The sequence below is a fragment of the Diabrotica virgifera genome, chromosome 4 (genome assembly GCF_917563875.1).
Source record: "Diabrotica virgifera virgifera chromosome 4, PGI_DIABVI_V3a".
Lineage (NCBI taxonomy): Eukaryota > Metazoa > Arthropoda > Insecta > Coleoptera > Chrysomelidae > Diabrotica > Diabrotica virgifera.
The window spans coordinates 234,162,242-234,181,591 of record NC_065446.1 but is presented as its reverse complement, the minus strand read 5'-3'; the positions used below and the strand labels follow the sequence as shown (position 1 = coordinate 234,181,591).

Below are 19,350 nucleotides of genomic sequence, written 5' to 3'. Positions count from 1 at the left end.
GAAATTTTAGGCCTAGTCTCTACTTATCTCCTAATTCAAAGTCTACCCTATGCCGATGTGTGCTGTTATCTTGGGGGTGGTTCCCAGCCCTACTCAGGGGTGGAAATTTTATTGGTTAAAATTATCACGGAATTCGCTAGGAGTAAAAGAGCTAGGACAGTTCTAGCTATTTGGTGGAGGCGCCCCATGTTATTTCTTATGGAAAAACGAATAAAATCGCTAAGGTTCATTCTGCTCGTTTTTGTCTCGTTTTGTAGTGGAGGCGAGACGGCTCGTAGGATCGTGAAGTGTGAGGTATGGTTGAAAAGTGGAGGGGGTAGCGAATACAATAAAATAAAAAACAAACGCAAAGATATTATCAAAAGGGCATTACTACATATCTCCGTTGTTAGTGGTCTGATTTTAATGATTAAAACGTTAAATGAAAGAGGAGGGTGTAGCGAATACGTTAAGATAAAAAACAACCACACATAGACAATATCAAAACGGCACTATTTCATATCGCCTTTGCTATTGATCTGATTTTAGTATAAGAGATATAGAATGAATGGAGATATGCCAATCGAGAAAAAAACAAACAGGACAACAGTACCAAAACACCACTATATCATATCTTCGTTGCTATTGGACCTATTTTAACGTGTAAAATTAATGTGAGATTACTATGAGAGTTCTTTCGTCTTATCAAACAAACCGCCTACACTATGTCCAAGCAATCTAGCATCTATATGTCAGCGTAAAAGACACTCCTTCAGCCTATGGCGTCTCTCTCTCTCTCTCTCTCTCTCTCTCTCTCTCAAAACAATTCATAAAAGATACAGACGAGGTGTCGCTGAAAACGATATACCCTACAGCAGCCTATGAGGTATTACTAGAAATAGTATATGTCGAAGAGCGTATACCATTCTTACAGTATGCCCAAACCAACAAACATCCTCAATATTATATTCTCTGATTGAGTACTACTATACATGGATCTCCCTCCAATCATACACCTGCTCTTTGCAAAGAAATGTAAATTACTAAATACAGATGTATTGTGAGTTGCATACAATATTTTATCTATAGAAAGTCAGGTAATATTATGAAAATCACCAAATACAAATGGTATTGTGAGTTGCATACTTTATTTTATCTACGGTAAGTCGGGTAATATTGTATTTTGTAGGTTGGTAGTGTACTTCCAGTCTCGGGTTAATAATGGAAACATACTGGTATGATGTATATGTTGACATAGAAAAGGCATTTAACATAGTGTAATAAGCAGTAATAAAAAATACATGTACTATATTTTACCTATGACCATAAATTAATTTAGAGTGCATAGCTACAGAGACTGTTTGAAAAAATGTTAGCAACGACAGTCAAGCAGTAACTAATGGTTAAAATAAGTATCTAAAAACGTTAATAAAATAATGTTACTAACTAAGCGACGGAATGTGTGTAAAGCGATGTATAAAAAATGATGTAAGCATGCAATGAATGAAAGGTAGTCAATTCGGTCGAACATAAATTTGTTGAAAAAACAAAAATATGTTCTTAACAGCAGTCACCAACGTGAAGGTACGACTACATCGACCGCCATGTTAGTAAGGATGATGGTTAGTAGGAATGAATTATTTTACATTATATGATAATATGTTTAATAATAGCAATATACGTAACTTACGTACTAAGATCAGCTCATTATTATGTAACTTGGTTTAGTAGACATCTTTTTATTGATCTGTTAGACATCTTTTACGTATTCTAATTAATGTTAAAACATCGATACTTTGGTGTTAATTCATTCGGTACTATGTTCTGTAGTATTCAAAATGAATTATTGAGGGTAAATTTGTTCGATAACTCTAGGTTATCTAATCGTAAAACTAGATATTTTTCCGACTCCTGTTTTGTGACAGGCTATCGAAGACTTAAAACTAAATCGGGGGAAAGAAGACCATTAAGTTATCGATTGTCTTAACTTGCAGGCTACATGAGCAACGGCTCCAGAGTTAACTAGAACAGCTCATTATTTGCCTGTTATATATAGTTATGTGGTCTATAACAGATATCTTTTTAGTGGTCATAACTAAACATCTTTTTTATATGGGCTAATCTTAATAATTATACTTAATTTAGAGATAATATATACAAAACTAAGATCTATTAGAATTATCATATTATATAAAAACGATGAGCAAGGAAAGGTTGAGAAAGGGGATGTAGTAAAAAGGGTCTGTTCCAAATATTATATAATAAATAAATAAAGTTTTAAAGAATGGTATGATTCAATCACCTAAATATGCTAGTCATATTGATATAAAATTATGAGTGATTTTAAAAGGTGAAAAGAGCAATATAATAAAAAGTGACTGATTCAGATGTAGGTATCAATATTGTAGTTGTAATAAATAAAGCTTTAAAAATGACTATTCAATTAACATCCATCTTAAAGTCAATCAAATTATCAAGGATAAATGTTAAAATAGGATTGGCTTATCGAAATCTTACTTTGTGTTAAATCTAATCAACGTCCAGCTCAAGAATATCAACTAAATAATGCCCCCAGGGAAGCGTGTCATAAGACTCCGGAAGGTGATTTCTTTTATCATCATTAGGGCTGAGCGCAATCTTGCTTTGTGTTATGGTATAAACATGGTGCTTATCTGAGCGTATTAGATTCTGTGAGGCGGTCTTTGTTGTAAAGTTATCTAAACGCTCGACGTAGTCTTCGAAGGTAATTTTAGTGTTTACAACAGATTTCTTAACCCCCTTCGCCTTCTTTGTCACACCATAATTTTTAATAAGTATTTCAATCTCATCGTCCTCATACTCCTGATCTATCAACTTCCCCTTCAGTTTTTTGATGTCATTATCTGTGATAGCTACTTTTATCGTGTATAATTTAGATCGGAGCCCTATGTAGTCAGTCATAATGCAGCCATTATTCTCATCCTTCATCATACCCAACACCTTCTTGTTAACCTGGGGAATGCCATAAATATTGTCTTTAGGATAGTCAGACGTGTCAAAGTGCCGATGACAGTCTGTTTTCATAGCCTCATAGGGATCTTTTTCCCGTATCTCCACGATCACACTATCGGTATCTGTATAGCAGGTCGTAAAGTTCTCACCAAACCTTCTATTTAAATACCCATAGTGAAAATCGTATATCGTAGTTTTAGCCAAATCCAGTATACTCATGCCCACATATATTGGTTTATCTAACCATATTTCCGCTCTACGCATCTCGACAGCTACCAAATTTTCGTTAAAAATAGTAACATTCTTAAACAATGGACTGCTTATTCGAGCTTCAGCTCCGTAACAACCCTCCCATTCAGTAAGCAATTTAATATCAACGCGCTTGCGTACATTTTCCATGGTCTTGCCGAACACAGCATTGTTCATAAGTTTGAAAAGATTTTTCTCAAATTCATTTTTCGCTGCCTTCCGGAGATTTGTATTCAAGTCAATGTATGACTTTAACCAAGGAGACTGCTTAAATTTCAGGACTCGGTGAATCTTTTTGAGCACCAATCCGTGAGCTAGCGCTTGCTTCAAGGCCCTGTAATGAATTACGTATCTTTCTTTATCATGAAGGGTAGCCATTAATTTGGTTTGCTCTCGCGGTCGTTTAGGGGGAAGCATAGTTTTAGGGTTCAATGATTGGGGGCAAAACGGAAGATCTTTATGACGATCGTGGATATGTTGGGGGTACGCCAGATCGACCTCGAGAAAGTACCCTTCAGAAGCATCGTCAGCTATGGACAGGACATCAATGTTGGCATCGACCCATTCGAAGCCTCCATATGGAAGGAATTGAGACATTGCCCAGCCATATTGATTATTGACATCGAAATACATCAGATATGAGTCGGGCTTCGATGGATCGTAAGATGTCATATACTTGTTATTAGCGTGGACGCGGCGTTTCGAGCAAACTTGACTCAAACCACCACGAATACCACGCTCCACAAACAGAAACATATCTGGATCTGTTAAAAGCTCCAGTTCCTGTTTTGTGTGCTTAAGCATTGCATCCCACGTGAAGCCGGGAAGAGTAAAGTAATGAGCTGGGTCAAGATTATATGTTTTGAGACAACTGGTTCGAAATTGCTCAAAGACGTCTGCAAGAAGAAGAATGTCCGTTTTCATGTATAAATCGACATAATCCCCGAGAGTGGAACAGGAGAATGAAGACCAGACATCTTGGGCTCTATGATAATGCCGACGGGGACATGGTTTATCGTCAAGTTTATTATAAAAAGACTCAATAGGAGGTAGAGACGTTTCAGTAAATTTTATAAAAGAATCAATATAATCATATGGCATGATTCCTTTCTTAGTTAAAAGATGAAAATTCTCCTCAGGAAGCGAAGTATATTGAGAGCGGAGATTAGGATATTCGGTCAAATAAGAAGAGAGCTTATCGAGAGAAGACGCCAAAAATCGAAAACTATCGATAAAACGGAATTTAATTCGAGCATCATTGAGGTGTTTCGTAAAAGAGATATATTTCTCCTTAGTAATAGGAAGAAGATCTACGGGACCTTTGATTTGTGTAGCAATATCATTAACAATAAAGTGGGCGTCATATCCACTAAGGTTATGAAATATCACTGGGATAGTGTGAGCATCTTTATAATTAATGTTACACCCTTCATGGGCAGCCCCTCTGTAGTTATGTTCTGGAGTGAGGTGGTTGTGGTCCCGCACTTTCTTATCATCGAGGGAGAAGCGCTGCTCGCAGATATGGCAATGAGTGGCTGCATGAAAATCACTCTCTTGCTGAGATGTCATATCTATATCATATGGGCACATAAACACTGTAGAAACATTCACAGCAAGCTGATTAAGTTCATCTGCGAACCATTTCATACAATCCTTTCCTCGATATGAGCTATAAAACGATAGGGTATCATCATATGAACATTTGAAAAAATACCCAACTGCTACAGGAATGTGTTCCTGATGTTTCTTAGGATCTCCTGTACGTTTTAGAGCACTTTCGAGATCTGCATAAACGGTAAAGGGGGCTTTAATCTTATTCCAGAAATTCTTAAATCTTAGCATTTTACGACTTTGTTCTGGCATTTTGATGGCTGTTTCATTTATTCTTACACAATCGTTGGTGTGGGCTTCTAGCTGTGTAGACGATGAAAATGTTTGTAAACACCTATCACAGTTAACATCTGATCGCCCTTTGCAGCATGCCTTATGAACATTTAGCTTTTCCTTAGTAATAAAATAATGTAAACAACTATCGCAGAAACACTTTGTTCCCTTATCTTTACTTAATTGGTTGGAAAGCAGACGGGATAGATTTTTTATCCAAACGTAATGATATCTAATCGGACCTTGCTCATCATATGTATCTTGAACAAGAAGAAGATTCACATGTTTATCTTTCTTGTTCTTTGTTAGGAAGGTTGGGAGGGTCGTATAGTTTTTCTTCTCCTTTTTCAAAATGTATACGTTGATCGACATATTATTCTGCTTTTCAAAATTCGGAATCTGTTTGATGGTCATAGGCCACTGAATACCTTTAAGTTTTAATATGCTCGAGTAGTGCGGGTAAGATGTCATTAAATCGACATTTTTAGTTGTAGGGTATAATGCCGATATGATAGCCCATGCAAAGCATGCCTCGTCATCGTTCTTAACATTAATGCATGCCTGTTTTGTTTTTATCTGAGGGGGAAGTTCAATGTATGAGGAGCCAAGCTGCGGTGTAAATTTGTTAATGTTGACTCCCAGGTTAACAACTGCCTTTAGAGCCCATCCAGAATCGCGTTCTTGGAATTCTTCCAAGTCTCTGGAGATGGGCTCCACTACTTTTTTCTCAAACCATTCATCAATATTCGTATCTCTATAGATGGGGGAGTTTGAAGTAGTGAAATACTTGGTATCATTGAGGACCTTATCTCCGCTGGCTACTTGAAATTCTCCACCAAATACCATATTCACCTTTACTGCCTCATCAGTCTTAAGAGCGTTATGAATTCTACGTTTGAATAGGGCTTTGCAATCTACCAGGAAACTACCCGGGTCCTTGTGTTTAAGGTTTGAGATGACTCCAGTTCTAATTCTTGAATTAAATGCAGATATAGAGTCATCCCATTGTACCCTTTTGTAAGCAGTCTCCGGTCGAGTGTTAAGTCCCGCCCCCTTCTTCTGTTCGGCTTTTAGTTGGTTTCTTAATGTTTTCACCTGCCGCATCTGGGCTTCGAGGTGCTGCTTTTCACCAATCGTCTTGGCATATCTCATAGAGTCCCTTAATTTTTTGGATGTCTTATTACATTCTATCAACCCCTTTCTTAAATTTTCATCATTATAATCATTTCTGATTAAACCTAAGATGGATGCAATTAACTGAATAAGTTTAGCCAACATGTCTAAACACAAAAGTTATTATTCAAAGATAGATTAATAATAAATTTTTTAAAATATGAAAAACCCAAAAAATTATCAAAAATCTGTATCAAAAAATCAATAAGTTATCTCTCACCAGAGCACGTCTAAACGATTTCAAACTCACCAGACCACACGTCTGAACGCTAGGAATATCTGAAACAGAATGAAGAAAATACCATAATGAAGTGTCCACAACAGGAGCTGAAAGTTAGAGTCGTAAGTCCCCCTCGAAGGGCCTCTAACTTCCAGCATGCAAGAGGCTACTCAATTCACCCCCGGCCTGTTGGGTCCTCATCCATTTTCGGTATATGGATGGCTCTGCAGGATCGCTGCTACGCCTCAGCCCTCCGGGGCTAAGGCAATTGGAGGTGCACTATGGGCCTTGATAAAGACCAGTGCTGGGGTGTACCGAGTTCTAATAAGAACTCGATACATGATTCTTACATTAGAAACCTAAAAATAAAATGCTCCTACTCTGCTACTTGAAGAGTTGTACTGAGTTCTGCCGTTCGAAGAACAGAACTCAGTACAGTTCTTACACTAAGAACTAATGGTTTCTTGTCTTCTATGAAACTTTGGCTGGTTCTGAAAAGAACCAGACCAAAGCTCGTTTTCTTACATTATGAAACGAAAACCTAAAAGAGAAGTCACTATACTGGAACTAGACTAATAAAATAAAACAACTTCTTATGGTAGAACGACCCCAGACCACAGAGTCAGGGTAAGGCGAGTGCAGCGCCCCAGGCTGACGGGCAAGCCCGTACAGGCCGGAGGACGACTGCGGACTGAGATATCGAGGATTGGAACCGCCAGCTTTTATAGAACCGTCGACTGTGACGTGCACGACAGCTGGGAATTCCAAATCCTCGACGGGTGGAGCTTCTGACTCGCGTCAGAAGAGAGAAGGCGGGGCGATGCACACCGAGAGCATAGGCCTCGATGACATCCCCCCTCCTTTGGAAGACTCTGTGGCTGGAATAAAAATTTATTAAATCGAAATAAATTTAAAATACATGTAAAAAAATGTAAAAGAGAAAATACAATAAAAAAAAGTCTTTGAAAATCACACAAACTCACATGAGACAGCTTTCTGGGGTCGTCGTTGGTCTGAACGTCATCTCTTGCTCCTGCGTCCACCATCCTCCGTCAATGTACCAGCTCCCTCGAAGTTCGGCTCCTCCTAGGTCCTCTGTTCTCCCATCTACCATGTTCCAACGGGTTCACGTAGGGTGAGTTCTCGCTGCTAGGCATGGACCAGGCGCCTGCCCAGGAGATTCTTCTCAGCGGCTACTCCGAGGACTCTCGTTGGCTTCTGGGGGACATCCGACTTCGGCGAAGTCTGGCTCGTCGGCGATCTGGCACACCGAGACATCTGGTTTCCGCAGGAGCCCTTGATGAGGCGGAATGTTGGCCTACCAGGCACTCTAACATGGCCTCCCCGCTGTCATCTTTGGGCCCACCTCCAGGTGAACTCAGCCGGATGGCTTGGTGTGACTCTCAATCTCAAGGGTCGGGTGGGAGGGTTGATCCACTAGTTGGGCGCCATGTCCACAACAGGAGCTGAAAGTTAGAGTCGTAAGTCCCCCTCGAAGGGCCTCTAACTTCCAGCATGCAAGAGGCTACTCAATTCACCCCCGGCCTGTTGGGTCCTCATCCATTTTCGGTATATGGATGGCTCTGCAGGATCGCTGCTACGCCTCAGCCCTCCGGGGCTAAGGCAATTGGAGGTGCACTATGGGCCTTGATAAAGACCAGTGCTGGGGTGTACCGAGTTCTAATAAGAACTCGATACATGATTCTTACATTAGAAACCTAAAAATAAAATGCTCCTACTCTGCTACTTGAAGAGTTGTACTGAGTTCTGCCGTTCGAAGAACAGAACTCAGTACAGTTCTTACACTAAGAACTAATGGTTTCTTGTCTTCTATGAAACTTTGGCTGGTTCTGAAAAGAACCAGACCAAAGCTCGTTTTCTTACATTATGAAACGAAAACCTAAAAGAGAAGTCACTATACTGGAACTAGACTAATAAAATAAAACAACTTCTTATGGTAGAACGACCCCAGACCACAGAGTCAGGGTAAGGCGAGTGCAGCGCCCCAGGCTGACGGGCAAGCCCGTACAGGCCGGAGGACGACTGCGGACTGAGATATCGAGGATTGGAACCGCCAGCTTTTATAGAACCGTCGACTGTGACGTGCACGACAGCTGGGAATTCCAAATCCTCGACGGGTGGAGCTTCTGACTCGCGTCAGAAGAGAGAAGGCGGGGCGATGCACACCGAGAGCATAGGCCTCGATGACAGAAGACTATTAAATATACTTTTAGTTGGACGGAAAACTGAATGGTATTATGTTATGCTCAAAAGGCCCCTCAAATGTCTAAATGTGTGCTTGTTCTTCCATAAGAATCAATGTAAAAGTGCTGCATTTAAGACATTTATTGAACTTGGTTACATTTTTCCCTGCTCATGGCATGAGTGATTCTAGTGAGCTATGACTATGATTCAACGCGGAAAAAACATAAAACTAGATACGGAACAAACGATGAATACAGAGCGTTATCGAAAAAATCCGAAAACAAACAGTGAGGAATAACAAACAGTAGCTGGTAGCAAAATCTCCAATTTAAGATTTGCTGATGACACTACACTTATAGCAGCAAATGAGCAAGATATGCTTGATCTCCTTCGAAGAGTTGAGTAAGAATGCTGCGCATACCTTGGACAGCTCATAGGACAAACGTTTCCATTGTAAACCAACTCGACATTAAATAGAGGCTGTCCACAATATGTATGCAACGAATTCTACAATTCATCAGTCACGTGGTTCGCAGAGGTGACGATAGTTTGAAAATATTAATCTAGAGGACGATTACCAACTAGATAGTCCGACCAAATTATGAATTCAGCTCAGCTGAAAACTCATTCCGCGAAGTTCTTAGAGTAGCTGAAGATAGAGACCAATGAAACAGAATTGTTAGGAATATTGGAAGAAATCATGATCCTCAGTAATGGGGAAACGACAAGAGAGAGATGATACATGAAAGTATCAGTAGGTTTTAGTTGTCTCAAGTTATTTCGGATTTTTTTTTTCGTTTAGTTATAAGTTGTCTCTTTAAATCCTTATTCATTGTAGGTATCAACGTCTGAAAGCTTTGAATCAGGTCTTGAACAGGTCTCGATCAGGTCTCGATCAGCTTTGATCAGGTCTGATCAGGTCTCGAACAGGTCTGATCAGGTCTCGAACAGGTCTTGATCAGGTCACGAACAGCTTTGATCAGGTCTCGATCAGGTCTTGAACAGGTCTCGAACAGGTCTTGATCAGCTTTGATCAGGTCTTGAACAGGTCTCGATCAGCTTTGATCAGGTCTCGATCAGGTCTTGAACAGGTCTCGAACAGGTCTTGATCAGCTTTGATCAGGTCTTGAACAGGTCTCGATCAGCTTTGATCAGGTCTCGATCAGGTCTCGAACAGGTCTGATCAGCTTTGATCAGGTCTTGAACAGGTCTCGATCAGCTTTGAACAGGTGTTGAACAGGTGGTGAACAGGTCTGAACAGGTTTCAAACTGGTCTAAATATATCTGTTCGATATCAGAACAGTTATGAAATTATTTAGTGTGTGCATGTGTCAAGGAGCTTACTGAAGAGACCAGCGGATACCAACACAATTACTTAAAAAATATGCAACGGAAGGGCGAAGAGAGCATAGACGAAGAAGATGAACACCTTCAAACATATTGGCATCATTCACCAGATATTGATAGAGCTTACGATCCACAGTATGTTTGGCAAACTGATAAATGGATGATGGGCGATAAGGAAATCAAATTTACTCCCAAAAATGATTGGATTAACGATAACAAGTATACAGCTACTTGTGGGCTATATAATTTACTATTTTATAAAAATCCACAAGACTACGACAAAGGACAGCCTTAATTATAAAAAAATATTAGAAGTCACATATATGCATAGAGATTCCAGAGAATATTTAAGACATCAAGCATTCCCGGATAAATTTAATAAACTCATCAAGCCTTTGTTTAAAAATGAGCAACCACATCGTTGAGGCTGCTTTGAAAATGCCAAGAAAAATTAAAAAAAAAACGTCGCAATAGTGATGAAGAATCTAATTGACAATTTAAACAGCGCACAGACATAGAATGCGAGACACCATCGTTTAACCGTTATGCCGTTAGGTCCATGTGTGAAAATGTTAAAATAAATCGGCTAGGGCATCTAGTTTTTTAATTCCCAACTTTAACAGTGTACTAGTACTAATTTAAATAAAAATAATAAAATAACGCATAGTGTTTTTATTACTTACCCAATGCAGCACTAAGATTGACAATTCATTTTTATAAAATAAAATGCAACACGATTACTCTCATACTGTTAAAAATTCATTACTGTCATACTGAGAATCAGCTATACTTGGTAGTATATTGTTAAAAAGAAGGAATACGGTAGAATGTAGCATAAAAAAGCTACTATTTTTTAAATAAATCGTAAAATTATTTAAAAATATAAGGACAGATGTATCATACAATTTATAAAAACAAGAAATAAGAAATAAACCATAAAATACTATTATCCTAATGTAGATAGCAATCAAATCCCGTCTCGTTTCTGTCTTATAACAAGAAAATGACAAAACAAGACGAAGTACTTGCTACATATGTCATCAAAAGGCATTATTTTTGAAAATAAAACATAAATCAATAAAAAATATGAGGACAGGTACATCATACAATTCGGAAAAAACAAGAAATAAAAAATATTTGTAAATCAAATTAGAAATTAGAAATAAACCGTATAATCAAATACCTTTAAAAGAAATAAAATTATATTAATTTGTTATTATGTGCTAAAAATAATTGCAGAAAACAAGAAATCTCTACATTTGCTAAATACACCTACCTTATAAAAGTATACACACACACACTTCACTGAATTCACTATTTCCTTCGCTCATCTACAATGTTCTTGTTAGATTCTGTCATTTTATACCCTCTCTTATCTCAGCTTAAAATTCTAGAACAAAATAATATATTTATCGTTTTTATTAGTAGAAACCGCATCATAAAACTGATCTTTTGACCTGTAAAAATGTAGTTTGATAACAACTTATTTACGTCAGAGTTGACCTTTTTGACCTGTAAAAATGTAGTTTGATAACAACTTATTTACGTCAGAGTTGACCTTCTTGATCTGTAAAAATGCAGTTTAAAATATTTCTATAAAAATAATTCTAAGTCTTTGATTATTCATTTCATACAAATTATATAATATTTTCGTAAAATATACTAGGATTTGATATTGATTTTACATTTCTTCTTTAAGTACATTGTGAACGTTGGCTATTAATTTGTAAATTCTGATGTTGCTTACGTACGGCACTTCTGAATAGTTCGACCAAACGTAAACATTCGCATTGCGCAATGCGCATCCATGTGCATCCAAACCACTTCCACAGATTTTGGACCCACGAATGTTTTCTTCTGACCAACCCTTGCGTACTGTCTATTTTGCCCTTGATAATAAATTGTGTTCGCGATTTCTTCCCCTTTTCCGATTATGTGGATTAGCTCCACGTTGGCTACATGTTCGGTCTAGTATATACGAAGAATGCGTCGGTACATTCAACATCAACGTCGGTACATTTCAAATGCAACTTCTTTTTCTTCTTCTTCGTGAGCGTCTAGACCTTTCTAATGGTATATTGTATGGAGCACTTGGTGCAAAATTGAGCGAATTAGGATTTGCTAGAGATCAAACTGCGATAAGCGATCTTTCTATGCCAATGGTTTTGTTTTAGTGTCAATAACAATAAATAAGCGTTTGCAGTTCGACCAAGCTACCGCAACGGCCTTTATGGTACTGTACCATATATCTTTTGAACGGATAAGCGGAAATCGATGTATGACCCATCAAATTAAAGGATTTTGAATGATGAATTACGTTGTGGTGTCCGTTTTAACAAAATGCCACGTATAATGCCTTTTTGGTATCCTATAAATAAATTTTATATCGATATGTATTAGTACAAAAGTATTGAGAATTTGACGTTGGTTCGTTTTATGATGTTTTTGGTCATACATAATGATCGTATCGCACTTGGTCAGTGATTTTCGTAATATGCATGAAAATACCTTTCTAATGGTATATTGTATGGAGCACTTGGTGCAAAATTGAGCGAATTAGGATTTGCTAGAGATCAAACTGTGATAAGCGATCTTTCTATGCCAATGGTTTTGTTTTAGTGTCAATAACAATAAATAAGCGTTTGCAGTTCGACCAAGCTACCGCAACGGCCTTTATGGTACTGTACCATATATCTTTTGAACGGATAAGCGGAAATCGATGTATGACCCATCAAATTAAAGGATTTTGAATGATGAATTACGTTGTGGTGTCTGTTTTAACAAAATGCCACGTATAATGCCTTTTTGGTATCCTATAAATAAATTTTATATCGATATGTATTAGTACAAAAGTATTGAGAATTTGACGTTGGTTCGTTTTATGATGTTTTTGGTCATACATAATGATCGTATCGCACTTGGTCAGTGATTTTCGTAATATGCATGAAAATACCTTTCTAATGGTATATTGTATGGAGCACTTGGTGCAAAATTGAGCGAATTAGGATTTGCTAGAGATCAAACTGCGATAAGCGATCTTTCTATGCCAATGGTTTTGTTTTAGTGTCAATAACAATAAATAAGCGTTTGCAGTTCGACCAAGCTACCGCAACGGCCTTTATGGTACTGTACCATATATCTTTTGAACGGATAAGCGGAAATCGATGTATGACCCATCAAATTAAAGGATTTTGAATGATGAATTACGTTGTGGGGTCTGTTTTAACAAAATGTTCTGCATAAGGCTTCTGTGAGTTTATTATTAGTATTAATTGTCGAATCTTGTCATATGACACCACAGATTAAATGATTTTGAATGTTAAAGTACGTTGTGGTGTCTGTTTTACCAAAATGTTACGTATAAGGCCTCTTTGAAATCCTACCACTTAATATTAGCATTAATTGTCGAAACTTATCATATGACAACTTAAATTAAAGGATTTTGAATGATGAATTATGATGTGATGTTTGGTTTAAGAAAATACCACGTATAAGACCTCTTTGGTATTCTATCATACGTGTTATTTGATTATATAAATTGATGCTTATACAATTATGGATCAGTCTATTTTGAATATAAACAAGGATGGAGGTGTTTTTAATATGTGTTCTACTTCTGCGTTTCATAGCAGCAACAGACGCCTTTTCCGAAGACGATGCTATGAAGTTTCTTCAACGATATGGATATATAGATAACAATTCTATAGCAGATTTCAATACAACGCTCCTACATTTCCAAGAACAATATAATTTATATGTGGATGGTACACTAAACGATGAAACCATATCATTAATGCAAAAACCTCGATGTCAAACTGGCGAAAACGATTACTCTCTTAAGGGAAAATGGTACAAACATAATCTAAGATGGTATTTTCCCCAGGCGAATCATGTGAAAGATATAATTCAATTAGTTGAACGAGCCTTTAAAATGTGGGAAGATGCTTCAAATTTGCATTTTACTAGAGTGACTGTTCCTGTTCCGAAACCAGATATCACTATAACAGCAGTTAAAAGAAAACATTATTTTCGCTCCAACTGTATGGGGAACCAAAAGTGTGGAATTCAGTTTGATGGTCCTGGTGGAAAATTAGCACATTCTTATTTTCCCATCGATAATGATACTTGCGTAGAAATACATTTAGACTTGGATGAAAAATGGAGTTATAATTTGAATGATACAGATTATGATTTCACCAATCTCTTTATGGTTATTCTTCATGAAATCGGTCACAGTTTAGGATTATTACACAGTAACGATGAGTCAGCTATAATGTATCCATGGTACCATAATAAAGTACGAAATATTAGTCAAGATGATATTAGTGGCTTAGAGGCTTTATACGGACGCAAAAGTACAGATGCATATATCCCTACACAAACTAGTGCACCAACACGGTCAACGTCGCATATATCGAGGGTGCATACTACAAGATCCCGTCCTAGACCAAACGAGATTATACCTCAACAACCAACGAAAGCTACACCACATTTTTGTGTTATTGAATATCCCAATATTCTCTTTCTAGCATATGATCCTCAGTTTAAAAACCATCATATGTATATAATACATGAAGGATTTGTGTGGAAAAATGATCTAAATGGACACATGGTACCAAATAATCCAGAGCATTTGAGTACTTATTTACCTAAACAAATAAGAAATATCTCGCATGTGTTTCAGAATATAGCTGGGAACTTAATTGTAGCATCAAATAACACTATGTACTCTGTATCATTTCCCAGCATAACTATTTCAAGAGATATACCTCTGTTTGTATTACCACCCCATGCTGAGATAAATGTAGTATTTCAGACTCACACCGGAAAAACATATATATGGTATGACAATACATCATTCATCGAATATGACGATCTAATAGACCTAGTCATTAGCAGAGGCCTTATAAAGGACATATTTCCTGGAGTACCGACCACCGTTAAATCAGTGTTTAAATACATAGACGGTCATTTATACTTTCTAGATGGCAGCACTTATTACAAATATACTGAGTTTACAAAGAAAATGATCGAAATTGGCAGATTTAATTGGAACTTATTCGGGATTCCTTGTCCAGATGATGGCTTAGTTACACAGTTGAAATATTTACTGAATAAAGTTGGCTCTTTTTATAAATAATTTTGTAATATATTATATGAAATAATAAACTTGTTATCCTCATTTTATTATATCCCTTATTTCTATTGTACGATATCTAATATGGGATTAATAACTGTGACAGTTTCATATATACGATCTTGAAATCGCATTTGATGTAGAATTCAATATGTTCTTTGTAAAGAGCAGGTGGTGCATAATTAGAGGGAAATCCATGAATTGTCATTGTACGCTACACCATCCATTATTTTAAAGTACATTAAGGTTCATTAAGCACGAAGGAAATAAAATATGGTATATATTTTATAGAAATTTATTATGGATATCTAAACATTACATTATAATTCATTAATCCATGATTAATACATTTACATTTAAAAAAAGCCGTTCAGATTCATCGTTGGAGCAAAATGTTGTGAATTCATTATTTTTCTTTATGTGATGTATAAGTTTGCATGCATATCCTCTTCTCCGATGGTTAGGTAAAGTGTATACGTAATCTAATACTCTTGGTACATCGTATTTTCCGAGTGGATCAAAGTCACGTTTTGATAATAGTGCAAATGATGCTGGTACTCCGCTGACATAAAGGATATAGCAAGTAACTTTTGTGTTTGTCATTCATTGATCAATAAGTATGTCATTTACATTTAACTGCTTAATTTTTCTGAATGCGCTTGGACCTCTGAACAACTCAATTTTTTCCATCTTACTTCATCGAATGATTGATTGATACTGATTTTTGCTTTATTACAATTAGCGATAACCAAACAATTAAAAACCAATGTATAAATATCCCTATCATCACTATAACTTGATCTTTTTGACTTGTAGTTTGACCTTTTGACCTTTACAGTTTTCACTTATTGACGTCAATTTCTCTGATTTAGTTTTAAGTCTTCGATAGCCTGTCACAAAACAGGAGTCGGAAAAAAATCTAGTTTTAAGATTAGATAACCTAGAGTTATCGAACAAATTTACCCTCAATAATTCATTTTGAATACTACAGAACATAGTACCGAATGAATTAACACCAAAGTATCGATGTTTTAACATTAATTAGAATACGTAAAAGATGTCTAACAGATCAATAAAAAGATGTCTACTAAACCAAGTTACATAATAATGAGCTGATCTTAGTACGTAAGTTACGTATATTGCTATTATTAAACATATTATCATATAATGTAAAATAATTCATTCCTACTAACCATCATCCTTACTAACATGGCGGTCGATGTAGTCGTACCTTCACGTTGGTGACTGCTGTTAAGAACATATTTTTGTTTTTTCAACAAATTTATGTTCGACCGAATTGACTACCTTTCATTCATTGCATGCTTACATCATTTTTTATACATCGCTTTACACACATTCCGTCGCTTAGTTAGTAACATTATTTTATTAACGTTTTTAGATACTTATTTTAACCATTAGTTACTGCTTGACTGTCGTTGCTAACATTTTTTCAAACAGTCTTTGTAGCTATGCACTCTAAATTAATTTATGGTCATAGGTAAAATATAGTACATGTATTTTTTATTACTGCTTATTACACTATGTTAAATGCCTTTTCTATGTCAACATATACATCATACCAGTATGTTTCCATTATTAACCCGAGACTGGAAGTACACTACCAACCTACAAAATACAATATTACCCGACTTACCGTAGATAAAATAAAGTATGCAACTCACAATACCATTTGTATTTGGTGATTTTCATAATATTACCTGACTTTCTGTAGATAAAATATTGTATGCAACTCACAATACATCTGTATTTAGTAATTTACATTTCTTTGCAAAGAGCAGGTGTATGATTGGAGGGAGATCCATGTATAGTAGTACTCAATCAGAGAATATAATATTGAGGATGTTTGTTGGTTTGGGCATACTGTAAGAATGGTATACGCTCTTCGACATATACTATTTCTAGTAATACCTCATAGGCTGCTGTAGGGTATATCGTTTTCAGCGACACCTCGTCTGTATCTTTTATGAATTGTTTTGAGAGAGAGAGAGAGAGAGAGAGAGAGAGAGAGAGACGCCATAGGCTGAAGGAGTGTCTTTTACGCTGACATATAGATGCTAGATTGCTTGGACATAGTGTAGGCGGTTTGTTTGATAAGACGAAAGAACTCTCATAGTAATCTCACATTAATTTTACACGTTAAAATAGGTCCAATAGCAACGAAGATATGATATAGTAGTGTTTTGGTACTGTTGTCCTGTTTGTTTTTTCTATTGGCGTATCTCCATGCATTCTATTTCTCTTATACTAAAATCAGATCAATAGCAAAGGCGATATGAAATAGTGCCGTTTTGATATTGTCTATGTGTGGTTGTTTTTTATCTTAACGTATTCGCTACACCCTCCTCTTTCATTTAACGTTTTAATCATTAAAATCAGACCACTAACAACGGAGATATGTAGTAATGCCCTTTTGATACTATCTTTGCGTTTGTTTTTTGTGTTAACGTATTCGTTGCCCCCTCCGCTTTCCAACGACCCCTCACACGTAACGATCCGATGAGCCGTCGCGCCTCCAACACAAAAAGAGTCAAAAATGACCAGAATGAACCTTAGCGATTTTATTCGTTTTCCCATAAGAAATAACATGGGGCGCCTCCACCAAATAGCCAGAACTGTCACAGCTCTTTTACTGCTAGGGAATCTAATTCTAAGCAAAAACTGTTCTATATTTTTTTTAACTCAATACTTTTTGAGTTTTTCATAGTTGAAAATTGGCCATTTTCATTCAAACATAATACCTTTTAGAAAGGTTTTTTGCGAATATCTTAAAAGCTATACATCTAACTAAAAAAATTATATTCAACATTTTTTAAGTTATAAAACAGCAAAGACACAATTAGCCCTGAAATTAGTGTATCCACCACCACAGAAAGAACCCAGTACCTTCTGCTCTCTCACATATACTGGCAAGATAACAACAAAAATAGCCAGATACATAAAAAAGAAAGGAATAACACCAGCTTTCAGAACTAACAACAAGTTAAGCAAATATATTAAGAACAATAAAAGCCGAAAGAGAAAGCAACTACAGAGTGGTGTGTACAAACTAAATTGTGGTGACTGTCCGAAAACGTACATCGGTCAAACTGGCAGAACTTTTGACAAAAGGATAGCAGAACACAAAAGGGCATTCAACAATAGAAAAACAGACACTTCTACATACGCACTTCACCTTCTAGATCATAATCATTCTTTCAATGAAGAGTTTCAAATTCTGCATATTCAAAATAAAGGCCTTAAGCTATCTTTTTTAGAATCTATGGAAATTAATAAACTGAAAAATACAGATATAATTCTGAATGACCAACTCGAGACAAACAGCTCCCCACTCCTCAACCTCTTCAGTTGAAGACTTAAAAAGGCAAACACATTGTAAACTCTATCACTTGAGAAAAGCACTCTGCCGAAACAGCTGTAGTCACTTAGTTTTGTGGAAGTATAGAAAACAAACGTTTTTAGTGTTTTATTGTTAGATAAAATGAACTTCCATCAAGTAACGGTCGAATCCATCAATTACAGACACAATTACCTCCATAACTATTCTAGTTATAATACAAAAAGAAATATGATAGGTGAAAATAGTTTAAAACATTAAAAGGGTAAACCCTGTAGTTGGCTGTATACCTTTGTTAAGACAACGTAGAATGAAGTAAACACTTCTGTTGTATATAGGTATATTATAAATTTATTAAAAAATTTTTAAAATTCATCCACAAGGGAGTGGTTGTACAAAACGTTTTCGGTCAAACTGACCATCCTCAGTGTAAACCTGGAAATAAGTGAACCACTTAGATTGAAATGCAAAAGGGTGAAATTTTGACAGTTAAAAAAGAAAATGTGGTTACTTACGTCCAGTGTACAAGTAATTGAAACTAGCCACTTGAATAGGTGTAAAACCTCAAAATAACATTATTGCTACATTATGAGCTGTATATTAATCGACAATAAGTCGATGTCTTAAGATTAAAAATGTATCACATGTGGATGTATGTCATCCTTGCTCGGAATTAGCACAAGGTTGTGATCAGGTCTTTACTATAGTGTTATTTCTATGTTGAGAAAGTTGGACGGCTTTAAAATGAATGGATTTTGAAAAAAAAAATATCAAATTATAAAGAGCATTTTTAAATTTTCTTTTTCTCCA

General features: G+C 36.4%; 2 protein-coding genes and 1 long non-coding RNA gene across 3 annotated transcripts; 1 reads left to right on the top strand and 2 right to left on the bottom strand.

The window, feature by feature from the left end:
• Positions 1-2,508: 2,508 nt before the first annotated feature.
• LOC126883825 (uncharacterized) lies at positions 2,509-6,381 on the bottom strand. The gene has a single exon (XM_050649496.1). The coding sequence runs from the start codon at positions 6,379-6,381 to the stop codon at positions 2,509-2,511; it is 3,873 nt and encodes a 1,290-aa protein (XP_050505453.1).
• A 705-nt stretch (positions 6,382-7,086) lies between these two features.
• On the bottom strand, positions 7,087-12,269 carry LOC126884106 (uncharacterized). The gene is made up of 2 exons (XR_007697853.1): positions 11,552-12,269; positions 7,087-11,497 (listed from the first exon to the last, which is right to left on the bottom strand). It is a non-coding gene; the product is annotated as an uncharacterized LOC126884106 (long non-coding RNA).
• A 1,365-nt stretch (positions 12,270-13,634) lies between these two features.
• LOC126883824 (matrix metalloproteinase-18-like) lies at positions 13,635-15,188 on the top strand. The gene has a single exon (XM_050649495.1). The coding sequence runs from the start codon at positions 13,635-13,637 to the stop codon at positions 15,186-15,188; it is 1,554 nt and encodes a 517-aa protein (XP_050505452.1).
• The last annotated feature ends 4,162 nt before the right edge of the window (positions 15,189-19,350 follow it).

Coding starts and splice junctions, on each gene's coding strand:
- LOC126883825 (XM_050649496.1), bottom strand. CDS start 6,381: ATGTTGGCTAAACTTATTCAGTTAATTGCATCCATCTTAGGTTTAATC.
- LOC126883824 (XM_050649495.1), top strand. CDS start 13,635: ATGGAGGTGTTTTTAATATGTGTTCTACTTCTGCGTTTCATAGCAGCA.